The 15,010-nt window shown below is 37.7% G+C and overlaps 1 protein-coding gene across 4 annotated transcripts in view; it reads right to left on the bottom strand.

The window, feature by feature from the left end:
- Rnf130 (ring finger protein 130) overlaps positions 1-15,010 on the bottom strand; it is a 114,072-nt gene that overhangs the window by 32,107 nt on the left and 66,955 nt on the right. For all 4 annotated transcript variants that reach the window (XR_009228028.1, XM_046457036.2, XM_046457037.2 and 1 more), the window contains exons 4-5: positions 9,040-9,111; positions 6,511-6,593 (exon numbers count right to left, since the gene is read on the bottom strand). Coding sequence is in view for 3 of the 4 variants with exons in the window: in XM_046457036.2 (XP_046312992.1) it covers positions 6,511-6,593; positions 9,040-9,111 (155 nt within the window). In the remaining variant the exon portion in view is untranslated. The remainder of the gene's footprint in view (positions 1-6,510; positions 6,594-9,039; positions 9,112-15,010) is intronic.

Here is a 15,010-nt window from a genome sequence, read left to right as displayed (position 1 = left end):
AAGATTGTGAAGTCTGAATTTATCCATGTAGTCTAAAACTCGCAGATAATGCATTTATCCAAAAACTTATCATACTTGAGGGCTTTTATTTTAACCTTAAGGTTTTTACTTAAGAGTTTGAGTGCCAGTAATCTGTAAGGAAGACCTAAATTAGTTTAATACATATAAGGTGTTATGCCTGCTTCTTATTACTTGTATCCATGTATGGGGAGTATTTTAGAGTGAGATGAAGAGTTCCTTACTGCAGGGCTCAACCCCAGGGGGCATCCTCACTTTTCAGCAGTCAAGGTTGGCTGCCATCCAAACTAACTTAAGACTAGAACAAGGCTTTAACCCTTTTGGGGGATAGATCACTTTAGATCTGATATAAATTATAGAACCTCCTCATAAAGTCACAAGGGTGCCTAATATCTTACATGTACTTTTGGGGGGCTTATAGACTTCTGAAGGTTTGGCTAATAAACAGGAGGGAGTGGAGTGGCTGGGAATATGTTCCAAGTCAGTTCTGCATAGGGTGGACAATGGGATTTGGCTGGCTGATAGGTGGTAGAAGAGATAAGGTTATGGGACTCTGACCAGGGCCACTTTGGTGCTGAAGTGGGAGGTATGCAAATGGGTGGAGGCAGCTAATATGGCCAACTGTGGATGAAAACCCTATTTTAAGCAAGTAGCAGCTACCTGGGGTAAACAATGGTTTGGCTCTAGCACTCCCTGCTCTGGCTGCATTTCTATTACTGGTTATTCATAGAGAACAAAATGGCGTGACTCCCATATTTAATTTCTAACTCTGCATGAATTGAGTGTTCTCTACCTATCTGTTCCTTTAAGTGAACTCATTAAATGAATCTTTCTTATGTTGTGGTTCTTGAGTAAATCTTTCCTTGCAGGTTTGCAGATCTGAAAGAAAAAGTGCCCACTCTCTGTTTTATTAGACAATTACAATCTCTCCTCTATGTTATGAGGCACTGCAACGAAAGACAACAGACTAATGGGTTCTCTAGGGACAAATTAAGAAAACCTTCCATAGCTAGCTCAGAATCTGAAAGATTCTGAAAGATTCATTTTAAAAAAGCTCCTTTTAGCTATTTGCACATCCCCACACCCCAAGTCAAATAATCACCCCCAAACTCTGCTTCCTCTGACCTAGAACTTTTCTTTTTAGATTCCCTACCAGCTCAGCTCCTGTGCATCTCAACCCAGATCTTCAGTATCAACTCCTTCAGCACACTCCTTGCTTTTGGAGACAAAACTGAGCACTTGTTCTTTGTAGTCATCAGTCCTCTGACATAGTCCCCCCGCTTCCTACCATCATCTTTATGAACAAGTACACAGAGCTTGATGCCTTCTCTTCTTCATCACCTACTCTCTTCATCTTCTTGCTTTTGCATCCTCTGCTTTATTGTTTCATCAAACCAACTATGGCCTTTCCCTCCCTGCTGCTATAACCATCAGACCCTTGATGGACTACACTTTCTGCCTCCCCACTGCCTCACCTGAAAGCTGTGTGGTCAGTAATGGGAAAGGTGGACTTGGTCTAACTCATGAGGTTATCTGGAACAATAAATGAAAAACTATATATGGAATACTGAGAGAAGTATATCAAGGGCTGTGTGAATGAAAGGTACATTAATTAAACAGGCAAAGCAATGTAAATATTTTACATGGCATCCCAGTAAATGGTAGAATGCTCTTATGGCACACCCTGGGCCCCAGAACATCTGGTGGGGAGCCTTTTCCCTAGCCAGAGGGTGGATCGTGGACATTTAGAGATTTCAGAAGGTGGCACCTGAGGCAAGTTAAAAAGGAAACCACTTCCATTGTTAAAATGAAAGACTTCAACAACAAAAAAATACATAAAAGCAGAAAAGGCCCTAGCACATTTAGGGCTGAGTCTTGTACTGCGATGGGAAGCAGGTGATGTGCTGAGGAGCAATGAAACGTGAAAAGGAGCTTCAATCAGAGCTTCAACCAAAAAAGTTCTTTATTCCTATAAGAAATACTTTGGGATACAGAATGCAAAATATATAGAACATGAAAGAAACAAAACCTGTAATACTGAAATACAGTGCCCTTCCCCTTTCCTATTTCTCACATAGCCATAAACTAGAGAGGTCAGAAACACAGCAGGGCTGGGGTGAGGAGTCTACATTGAAGGTGAGTTGTTTCACAGCTCTGCAGCCTCTGGGTGCCGTGTTAAGGACCTGGCAAACAAAAGGATCCAAGATTATTAAAAGTCAGAAACAAGAATTCCTTCCCCTAGCCAGGACTGACAGTAGATACATAGAAGCAGGCCCTCCCTCCAAGGTGGGGGTGATAGAGCAACTCCTCAACAGTCAGCAGCCAGTTGACTGACCCATTTTAGTTCCCAAGCTAACATCTTAAATGTGTATTTCTCCAGGCTGCAGCACTCTACTTCTAAAAAGAGTATTTTTACCCACTAAAAATTTTGTGGCTAACCTTTAAATAAGATGACTGTTTGTTTCTAAGACATGCTGGCTAACGTCCAAAGGATGATCAACTGTAATCAACTGATATAAACAGGAGGTCCCCAAAGCATAGCCAACTGCCATCTGTCCACAGTAAATTAGTGCAACAGAAAATGAAAAGTAAAGGTCATGCGACAAAAAACCCCAGCAATCCATGAGAGGTCTGATATCTATAGATAGAAAGGCTTAGTTCAGTTTCCAGAAAGCCTTTCTTATTAAAAATGAAGGACAAAAAGACACAATGCATCTGGTTGACTTTATCCCTTACTGAGGTAGAGAGGCAGCAAGGACAAATCCTTCCAAAGACAGCTATGAAGGGGAGTCGCTATAGGCAAGTACATGGAAGGTGATAAATTTGAAAGAGTTTTTGAAGCTGGAATAGAAAATACTTGACCATGATTAAAGCTGATGAGCAGAGACAGAAAGAACAAAACTGGAGGGAGCAGATAGTCAGAGAATCAATACAGCAAGGTCTCAGGCAGAAGGCAAAGAGCTGCAGACAGAGGCCCACGTAGAAAGAGCAACACCAAACCAGAAGGGGGTTGCCTCCTCCATTCTGACAGGAGGTGTAAGTGTGGATGGCAGTGTGGGGGCAGGCACACTGGAAGTGAGGGAATCCAACCACTATTTCTCTAGGTGAAGTTTACTCTCTCAAAGCGAGGAGTAATGGGATAAGTTAGGTGTTTAAGGAGAATGAAAACACCTGGAAGTGCTGCTGTGATGAACAGGGAGGACAAATAAGGCAGGAGGAGGGCTGTGGGCAGTAACTGAGGCATAGCTGTGGAGTAGAGCCCTGCCTGTCCAATATGTTCAGATAACTATGGGAAGACAGAGAGGGACAGAGATGCATAATAAAGGAACCATGGCAGGCTTGGGTTCAAAGACCATAGAGACAAAAGAGAAAGGGAGGGTACTGGAGGTAAAAGGAGGATAAGCAGAGGCATGAGGTAAGAGATTATGCAAAGTAACTTGAGATACATCCACTGGAAAAAAGAAGCTTGGAGAAGATTTGCGGTAAAGAACATTTGTGTGAAGATATCCTCTGCATCAGTGGTCCACATCTGGAGACATTTTTCCTTGTCACAGCTGCATGGTGTGGATGCTTTTGTCCTCTAGTAGTTAATGGCCAAAAATATGCTAAATATTGTCGTGCACAAAATCACCTTTCCAGACCCCTCCTCCACACAAAGCATTATGTGATCCCAAATGTCAAAGCTGAGAAAACCTCTTGTAGGTCAAAGGTTGTCACAAAATATTGCATAATGTGGAGGGCTGGGATTGTGGCTCAGTGGTAGAGTGCTCGCCTAGCACTACATAAAAATAAAGGCATTGTGTTGTGTCCATCTACACCTAAAAAATAAATATTTAAAAAAAGAGTTTAAAAAAAATATTGCATAATGAGGAAATAATTTAATTTTTATTACACTTGAGGATCATACTGTTGTTACCACTTCAGTGAGGTAAAATGTTTTGCTGAGCCGGTTGAACAATATAGTTTAGAGAAAGAGGCCACTTGCCCAGAATTGAGGGGTAAGAGTAACATATAATAGCAGGCTCCAAAGCAACATGGAGAACTTTTGACACACAGTCAGGGCAGCAAGCATAGTCAAAAATAAGGGCCAAGACATACAAGTGAACAGTGCTGTTACTAGGGGTGCAAAGAAATTCTGTTAAGTTTGCCAAAACTTCTAATTTTCAAAAGAAGACTACAAATACGAAAGTTGAGAACCAGTTTTCCGGTTTCAGTCACAGAAACAGTTAAATCAACCAAGGCTTTAAGCTTTAATGGACAATGTGGTCTTATTAAAATAAATATGCCTAGGCTCCACTTAAGGTATTTCTGAAAGCTCCCCTATTGATCCTAATGTATGGTCAGATTTGGAAAGCTCTGGGTTAAGCTGAGGAAAATGAAAAACAAAAACAAACAAAAATCCTCAGAATAAAATTTTGGAAAAACCAGGCTTTAGGGATGGAGAGAATGACAGCAAATTTCCCAGAATCAACTATTTCAGGCTGAGACTCTCCTGAGGAAGACACTTTCATTTTAGTAATAACTAAATGGCTCCTCCACTCTTTAGGTACCATTTGGTTTCAGGGGATCCTGGGATGAGATAAGATGACAGAGAATTTGTAAAGTCTTGGCTTCTTTGTGGTCAAAGTTGGCATTTTCTGACTATGCTTTATAATTATCCTACTGATCCTTTTCCTGATTTGTATTTGTATATACATTTCCTTTAGCCTCATGTTTTAGATTGTAAATAATTAGAATAAGAAAAAACTGTCTTGATATAATTTAATTTTCTATAGGACAGCTTATGTTTAGTTTGATAGATTTTCTTTTATGTATAAAGTAGAATGATTTGACTTTTAGAATATTGGATTTCTGTTTTAGTAAACAGAATTATTCTTAAGTACTACAATTAAAAAACAACAATAATAACAAACCATCACCCAGATCATCCTAGGCTCAGAAGAGATTACTTTGTGATTAAGTAAAGTAAGATCAGTAGCCTTATGGAGACAACTATTCACCAATATTTTAATCATTCACATTTTGTATTATTAGAAGGCTGGGTCAAGCTATTTTGTGGATGTTTTTTAAAGAAAAGAGGGGAGAAGAAAGGAAATTTCTTAGGTGTAAGGCTTATCAGTAGTGTTCTTTTATTCTTTTCCAGATGATGCTTTGAATACTATTTTTTAATGTTTGCATTCCCTAATTTGGGATAAGATCATGGAAGACACTAACATGCTTAAAAAGAAAGCTCTTTTTAGGCATTAAAGTTTCAGTAAATGCTCTAGAGGGAGGTATGTGGTACTATGAGAGGAGTGCTGGCATTAAAGGTAGATGTATACCTCAGCTGTACCATTTTTTGAATTGTGTGATCTTAGAAACACTATTGGCTTCATTATCCGTCACTGCACAAGGGTACTGTGGCTTGAGTGCCCCACAAAGTTCCATTGTGATTAAAGGCTTGGTCCCCAGGGTGGTGAAGGTGAAGAATGGAATCTTTGAGGAATGGGGCACAGTGAAAGATCTTTCTTAGGTCACTGAGGGGTAAGAGGTATTTCTTGTGAAACCCCCTTGGCAGTTCCCACAAGAGTGTTACAAAACAAGCAAACTTGTCCTGTTTGTCTTCTCTCTCTTTGCTTTTTTTTTTTTTTTTTTTTGGTAGTGCAGCGGATTGAATCCAGGGCCTTGTGCATGTGAGGCAAGCACTCTACCAACTGAGATATATTCCCAGCCCATCTCTGTTCCTTTTTGAGAGGTGACCATTTGCTTGTATGTGGGTTCACTATGACGTGCTGCCATCTGCTACCACACTAGAGGCCAAACTCATGGGATCTACCCATTTATGGACTTTTGATCTTGGGCTTTCTATTTAGCCCCAAAACTGTGAGCTAAATAAACCTCCCTTTCTTCATAGGTAGATCATGCCTGATACTTGGTTCTAGTAACAAAATGTTGACTAATAAAAATGGGAGAACAACCACCTTTTTGGATTATTGGGAAGATCAGAGGAGACAGTAAATGTAACCTGCAGAGAGTACTTGACCCACAGCAGGCACAAAGCAAGTATCAGTCAGTCCTTCCACTGTGTATAATCTATGTTCAGAAAAAAAAAAGAAAAAAGAAATAAGAAAAAGAAATCCAAATCCCAGAGGAAGATGAACACTCTTTGGGTCTTGCTGTAGGGCCTAGTGAATTCTGATTGAAGATGCAGAGGAAAAGGGGGCTGTTTTTGAAACCCACAGAAATCACAGAATAAAAACTCTAAGGTTTGAATGTCTGGAGGTTGTGCCATATGTATTCCTTTTATAATACATGTGCAATCAGTTTTTGTGAGGCAAAACTGGTCTTCATTGACCACAACCTCCCAATATGAGCAGTGTGCAGCAGGGTCTTGGCTGGTTAGAAGAGCCGTTGATTAGGAGGCTCTCAGAAGCAAGTGGACACTCATTCTAAAAGGGAGAGACATACAAACACATTAATATCATTCTTTTCAAACATACAAAGCTGACATACTTGCAGGGCAGGATCCGAACAACATCATTCTGCTTATAGCTCTCTATGCAGACTGCACAATGATCAAAGTCTGGGTCTGTTTCCTGAAACGAAAAGCAAAGGATCACAATTCACATGCTACATGTATAAAATTCAGCTAAGTGTGTTTCTGTGGCAATTATGCTAAGCAAGAGGTTATAAAGTGAAAGGTATTAAAAATAACGTTTCCAATTGTTTAACAACACTGATATAAATTATACCTAAGCCAATCTTTTTCTTAAACTTGTATAATAATCAATACTACTTCTGTCTATGATATATCTTAGACTAAGAGTTCTAACTACTGTCAAGATTCACATCAACTGTCACCTTGGATCACCATTATCTCTGCCCACCTCCCATTTCCACTGTACTACTGGTTTATCTGAACAGGTTTCACAGAATACTGTACAAAAGCTGGGTCATCATCAGGAGAATCACCTCATCATCTCCTTAAGTACAGGCACAAAGATGGTGATCCCTCAGCAGACTGCTTTATAAAGACTTACCCCAGCTATGGGAACACTGCATCTGGTCACTGATTTGGGGCAGAGAAAGATAACTGGATCAACTTAATAATGGGTCTTTATCAAGAGTCAAGGAGCCAGGCATAATGTTATATACCTTTCATCCCAGCTACCTGGGAGGCTGAGGCAAAAGGATCACAAATTGAAGGCTGACTTGGGCAACTTAGCGTGACCTTGTCTTAAAATTTAAAAAGAGCAGGGTAAGTAGCCCAATGTTAACATGCTTGTCTAGCATGTTTAAGGTCTGGGTTTAATACCCAGTACCACCAAAAGAAAAAAAAATTAGGAAAAGTGTGTTTAGTCACCAGGATGATTTCCTTCCTCCTCAGGGCTGAAGAGGGTTCTATCTTAATTGTCATAAAACAGCATGCCAACAATCCAAGTCTGGAAAGGTGAACCTATTTGCTGTGTCATTGCCACTTTAACTGCAACTCAGTGGTACAGTTCTTGGCAAGTCTAAGAGGTACAAATTAAGATGTGTTGGCTTTAATAATTAAAAGAAAGATTCTATCCCTACCAAAACCAAGGGCCTCACACATCTTAGGTGAGTGTTCCTGCTTCAGCCTCTTGAGTAGCTGAGAGTATATGTGTGCACCACTGCACCTGGCTGGTAATATTGTTTGGTGCTAGCGTGGAGTAAGAAAGGTAGGTTAGACCAGCTCCTGAGAATGCCAAAATAATGGCAGTTGAAGACCAACAGGCCAAGAAAGCATTTATACTGGTTACCACTCTTTGGAGTTAAGTACAGCAGCTGTTTTGATGCTGTTTGTATTTTCTGCAAGTGACATTTTCCTTAGGATATAATGAAATCCACTACCTCCAGAGCTGTGCCAAAGGCAACTAGATTATACTTATGTCAAGGCAGTGGGGATAAAATGAGTAAAGTTAAAAAAAAAAAAAAGTGAGAAAACATAAGACAGAGAATCATCTGAAATTCATCCTTTCAGGACTCTGCTAAAACATTAACACCGGGTATGGAATAGGAGGCAGTTTGAGTTTTATGTCCTTAGATACAATTTTTTCATTCTTGATAAGCCTGAATGACAGTATATAGAAACTTAACATTAAAGGCTATTAATATTGGAGAATCAAGGCTCCACCATAATTAGAACTCTAATTATGAAATTTTAGTTAAAAATTTCAGTTATAGCTTTTTGTTACTGCCTTTCTTATTTGGTCTCCTTAAGAAGCAGGCCTGGGCTGGGGTTGTGGCTCAGTGGTAGAGCACTTACCTAGCATGTGTGAGCCACTGGGTTCAATCCTCAGCACCACATAAAAATAAATAAATAAAATAAAGTTACTGTGTCCATTTACAACTAAAAAATTTTGTTTTTCCCCAAAAGAAGCAGGCCCAACTCTGAAAAAGTGTGTTCTTCTTTTAAAAAAATGCTTAGCATACCGTAAAGAGATCACCCTGTTAACTGAAACATCCTAGAAATACAGGTCTTCAGTTTTAAGGGGGTAAAGAAACAAAACCCAAGAGATGCAAGCAAAAACAAGAAATACAGGAAGATAACACACATCTCCTGACTATAATGACAAACTGTCCCACAGAATTCTTGGAATAGCCAGCTATGATGGCTCAGGCCTATAGTCCAGCAATTTGTGAGGGTGAGGCAGGAAGGAAGACTGCAAGTTTGAGGACAGCCTCAGCAACTTTGCAAAGACCCTGTCTCAAAATACAAAATAAAAAGGGCTGGAGTGGAGCTCAGTAGTAACAGTGCCCCTGGGTTCGATCCCTAGTACTGAGAAAGGAAGAAAGGAAGGCAGGAAAGATGGATGAATTAATTCTTAGAAAATGTATGCTGGGTTTTAGAGAAAAAAACATCACAGAGTCATCTGTAAGTAGTCTTGTAAAGTTACTAATGACAAAAGCTTTGAAGTCCAAGAAAGTGAGAAGGCTAACTGAAGGGCTTTCAGATGACAGGCATAGTAAATCACGATTTCAAAGAGAAGGCTATTTAAAGTTATTTCATTACTGTACCTTATCGCCCTTTTTTACTGTTCTGGTTGTCAATTTACTGATAGCTTTCTTGGCTGCATCTCCAAGGCGACGCTACAGAAATGACAAATAAAGACAGACATTAAGTATAAGATCTTCAAATGATGGTCTTTATTTTTTAATAACTGAAGGTATAAAGTCCCTGTTATCCTACACCACTCTTTGTCATATCATGTAAGGGGAGTCTAAAAGAGCAATTCAAAATTAGAAATCTGGAGAATCAAGGATATATGTACCATATATTCTGTGTTCTGATTATATAAAAAGTTTATTATAGCTGGGTGTCATAATCACATTTGCATTTTGTGTTTAATAAATACGTTAAATATGAATGCATTATCACAATCTAATTCTGTGTACTCCAAAGATACTACTCCTGCTCTAACAGCTTTTCCACTATGCTCTAGGGATGATCACTGTTTGGGATATAAACCATCCTAGCAAAAGAAATCTTCAGTGCTCCTTCAAATTTTTATTACAGCATCTACCATGGTCACAAGTTCTACTCTTGCTCTGCTACTACTATGCTCTGTAACTTTAGGAAGGTACATTTACCTACCTACCCAGGGTCAAATTATTCTCATTTGAGAGGGTTAACTCAGATACTATCTCTAAAACTAGATTTATCCAACATTTTGCCAGACATTGCTAGCAATGTCAGATACTAATGACCCCAAAAGGAAAGACAGTAAACCCCTAGCCTCGAGACACTGTCTGCATTGGGAAAAGACTAGTAAACATATTCTAACCTAATGTATAAGACAGGCCACTCTGGGTGGGATGACAGGAAAAGGAGGCAACCTCATTTAGGTTGGGGACAGAGCACAGGAATGTCAGGGAAGGATTTGAGGAAATGATGCCAAAGCAAAGACTTGGAAAACTAAGAAGGAAGGAGTTAGATAAGACCATAGGATTAGGAAGATGGGTTTTAGACAAAGGAAGTTTGTAGACCTAAAGAAAAACTGGTGTAAAAAACAGGTGTGGGAAGGGATGTACACTTTAATTACTGTGAGCAGCTATTTGACTGCTCAAATCAGAATGCTTTGTGAGTCAAGAGTTCACACTGGGAGGATGGGTACAAACTGAAACTGCCCCAGGCATACTGGGAGAGATGGTCATTTATATACAACTGTAACTGAAACTGTGAGCAGAGGCAGATGCTGACGCTAAAGAAATAAGGTTAGGACTAAAATAAGGGGGAGACTTCAGATTCTCTCAGGGGGATTTTTAAAAAAATCACATTGTCTTTTAGACCACACTACAATTTCCCTAGTTATCTACAGAATGACTTTTAATAGCTGGCTTATTTGAATCAGGATACAAATTCAAACACTACACTTGGTTCCTAAGTCTCTAAAATCTCTTAGTCTGAGTTCTGTCTATCATACTCCCCCCCCCCCATTTTTAATAGTCTTATGGAGATATGACTTAATTACATATACTTAGAGGGTACACTTTGACATATATTAAATATTACACTTTGAAACTTTATGTACTTGTATTTTCAAGAACTACTTTAGTTGCATCCTCTAAATTTTAATACATTTAATTCACCTTCATTCAGTTTAAATTGTTTTCCAATTTCCCTTTTAATATCTTCTTTATCCCATTAATTGTTTAGAAGTTAATTTCCAAATATTTAGGGTATCTCAGAGATACTTGTTATTGATTTCTTACTTAATTTCATGTGATTAGAGAACATATTTTGTGTGAACTTGAATCCTTTAAGGAATCTATTGAAACTAACTCCAGAGGATGAGGTAGAAGGAATTTAAGTTTGAGGTCAGTTTGGGCAACTTAGGAAGAGCCTATTTAGAGAAAAAAAAAAAAAAAGAATAAAAGAGACTGGAGATGAAGTTCTGTGGTAAAATGTTCCTGGGTTTAATCCCCAGTAGCGGGGTAGGAGGGGAAATAAGAATCTATTGAGATCTGTTTTATGGTCTTGAGTGTACTTCAAAAGACTGTGTATCTTACTTTTGCTGGATGGCGTTTTCTATAAATGTCAATCAGGTCACATTTGGTATTTATGTTATTTGTATTTTATATACTTACTGTTTTTTTTGGTCTATTTATTTTTCTAGTTTTCAAGAGGGGTTTTGAACTCTCCAACTATAATTATAGTTTTATTTATTTCACACTGTAGTTCTGGGTCCTCACTTCAAGTTTTTGAAGCACTGTTACTAGACGCATAACCATTCAGGATTATAACATCCTCTTGTTCAAGTGACCAGTTTATTAAGAAGTCAATTTTATCCCTGGCAATAACTGCCCTGAAATCTACTCCAGTATTAATGTAGCCATATCAACTTTAATTTGTGTTGGTATGGTAAAACTTTTCATCCTTTTAACCTATTCTTATTTTTATACTTATTTGCTTATTGTAGTGCTTGGGATCAATCCCAAGGCCTCATACCAAGCTCTGTATCCCAATCTCTTAATCTCTGCTTCAAATGAGGGTATTTAGGCATATACTTTAGTGTGATTATGGATATGGTTATGTTTAAGTCTATCTACTTGGTATTTGTTTTCTCTTCCCTTTTCCCCTTTTTAGGCTGAGAAATTTAATGATTTTAATGACTCCATATATCTCCTTTGTTGATTATTATTTTAAAAATATTTATTCTTAAGTTTTAGGTGGATATAATATCTTATTTTACATTTATGTGGTGCTGAGGATAGAACCCAGTTCCTCATGCACACTAGGCGAGCACTCTACCACTGAGCCACAGCCCCAGCCGGATTATTATTCTTATTTGTGTTATTTTAGTGGTTGCTTTAGGATTAACACACACACATACACACACAAATATATATATATATATGTATGTATGTATGTGTGTGTGTGTGTGTGTGTGTATATATATATATATATATATTTTTTTTTTTTTTTTTTGGTACCAGCAATTGAATCCAGGGGTGCTTAACCACTGAGCCATATCCTCAGCCCCTTTCATCTATTTTTTCATTTATTCATTCATTCATATATTTATTTTGAGACAGTTTCTAAGTTGATTAGGGCCTAAGTTGCTGAGGCTGGCTTTGAACTTGCAATCCTCCTGCCCCAGCCTCCCAAGCCATGAGATCATACACATGCACCACCATGCCTGGTTTAACCCATACATATGTAATCACAGTTGAACTTCAAGTAATTATACGCATCCTGTACAATATGAAAGCCTTATACAGTATACTTTGATTCCCCTCTTGGCCTTTGTGTTATTGTTGTTATCCATTTTACTTATAAATAAATTTAACATACTCTACATAGTTATCATATTTCAATTATCTTTTTAAGTCATTAAAACATACATAACATTAAATTTGCCATCTTAACCATTTTTAAATGTACAGCTTAGTGAGTCAAATATACCACTGTTGTGCATCTCAAACTCTTAACCTTACAAAACAAAAACTATATGCATGAGATAGCTACTCCCCAATCTCCTTTCCTCCAGCCCTTGGCAACAACCATTTTACTTTCTGTTTCTATAATTTTGACTATTCTAGCTACCTTATAAGAGGAATCAAAGTGTTTTTCTTTGGCATATTTCACATTGCATAAAATCTTCAAGCTTCATCCTCATTATAGCAAGTCTCAAAATTTCCTTCCTTTTTGAAGGCTGAATAATATTCTGGTTCTATGTATATGTGACATTTTATTTATCCACTTATCTGTAGATGGGATCTTGAGTTGGGCTACTTCTGCCTTTTGCCTATTAACAATTATGTTGCTATGAACATGGGTAAAACAAATGATCTATTTGAGTCTGTTTTCTACTCTTTTAGGTATGAAACCAGAGTGGAGTAATTGCATCATATTAAAATTAATGCTGAACGTTTTGAGAAACTGCCATATAATTTTTCACAGCAGACACATCGCTTTACATATGTACCGGCAATACACGAGGTTCTAATTCCTCCAGATTTATGCCAACTGTTATTGGTTTTTTGTTTTTATATTAGCCATCCTAATGGGTGTCCAGTGATAACTCATATGGTTTTGATTTGCATTTCCTTAATGATTAGTGATATTAAGCATTTTTTATGTGCTTATTGGGCACTTATATTTTCTTTGGAGAAGTATATATTTATTCTTTGGTCTATTTTTAGTTTTTTTTTTTTTTTTTTTTTACTGTACTACATACAGTACAGTAAAAAGTTCTTTAAGTAAAGAGTTCTTTAAATATTCTGGATATTAACCCCCTTAAGATTTGAAAATATTTTGTCCTATTCAATGGTTGCCTTTTTGTTGTTTTTTTTAATGCATAGATGTTTTTATTTTTTATGCAATTTTATTTATTTCATTTTTTATTACAGAATTCTAGTTACACATAGAAGCTGGGTTCATTTTGACAAAATCATAAATGCATGGAATTTGATTTACTCCATTTCAGTCCCCATTTTCCCCACTTTCCCTCCTCTCGTCCTCCCCCTATTCTCCTTCCTCTATCTTACTATGCATAGATGTCTTTAATTTTGATGTATGTACTTCACTGTATCAATTCCTCCTCATTTCCTCTTGGTACCAGAACCAAGAAATCAATGCCAGATTCGGTGTTACAAAGCTTTTCTCCTACATCTTATTCTAAAATTTTATAGTTCTGGCTCTTGTGTATAGGTCTTTGGTCCATTCTGAATTAATTTTTGTAAACAGTGTAAGAGTTCAACTTCATTCTTTTGCATGTTGACAACCAGTTTTCCTACCACTGTTATTAAAGACTTTCCTAACCCCAATGAATGATCTTGGCACCCTTTTCTATTCTACTGGTATACAGATCTGTCTTTATGCCAACACCAAACTGGGTTGATTGTAACTTTGTAGCACAATTTAAAATTGGGAAGCATGAGACCTTTAACTTTTCCTTCTTTTAAAAGAATTTTTAGCTATTGAGGATCTCTTGAGATTTCATATATATTTTAGCATGGATTTTTCTATTTTGGAGGAAAAATAGCATTAGGATTTTGATAAGGACTTCAATGACTCGCTGGATCACTTTAGGTAGTACTAACATCTAAACAATTTAGAATATTCAATTCATGAACACAGGATTTCTTTGCATTTACATGTTGAGCATTCATACTCAGAAAATCTGAAATCCAAAATACTCTGAAATCATGTGCCCAGAACATTTTGGATTTTGGAACATCTTGAATTTCAGATTTTTGGATTAGGGATACTCAACCAGTAAAATGTATGCAAGTATCCTCAAATCTGGAAAACTCCGAAATCTGAAACACTTCTGGTCCTGAACACTAAGATAAGGGCTACTCAGTCTGTATGTGCATCTTCTTTAATTCCCTTAAGCAATATTTTTTAGTTTTCAGGGTGTAAGTCTTTCACCTCTTTGGTTAAGTTTATTGTTCAGTATTTTATACCTCTTAATGTTATTGTAAATGGGATAGTTTTATTTCTTTTTTGGACTGTTCATAGTTATTGTATAGAATATACTTGAAGGTAGGTGGATTTGATGTGGAGTGTAAGACAAAGAGAAGGGGGGTGTAGATAACACCATGGTTTGAGGCTTATGCTGCTTAGAAAAGAAGAGTCATTATTTAATGACTTGGGAATGATGCAGGGAGAGGTTTGGAAGTAGAAAGTGAATCTACGGCCATACCATCCTGAACTTGCCCAATCTCATCTGGAAGTAGAAAATGAAAATTCAGTTCTGAATATATACTGTTTCCTCAACTCTTTGGATTTCTCCCATCCCCCATCCCAGTCTTAGATAGTTTCCACACATATGGGTTGATTAGCACTCTGGAAAATATGCAAGATAGTTGGACTCTGTAGATATCAGGGTGTTCCCCCCGCCCCCATACATTTCTCTTCTCTTCATTACTGTGCTCTAAGAATACCAGTCAGGTTGTTCTCCTAGATCTCAGATCTGTTCCTTCCAAGGAAAAAGGCTACTGTATTCTGCCATGGCCCTCTATATAGTCACCTCGAAACTCT

The sequence above is a fragment of the Marmota monax genome, unplaced genomic scaffold, assembly GCF_021218885.2.
Source record: "Marmota monax isolate L192 unplaced genomic scaffold, Marmota_monax_Labrador192_F-V1.1 WCK01_AAM20220418_F8-fsc00263, whole genome shotgun sequence".
NCBI classification, from domain to species: domain Eukaryota; kingdom Metazoa; phylum Chordata; class Mammalia; order Rodentia; family Sciuridae; genus Marmota; species Marmota monax.
The sequence above is the reverse complement of the archived record's forward strand: the minus strand, read 5'-3'. Positions and strand labels throughout refer to the sequence as shown.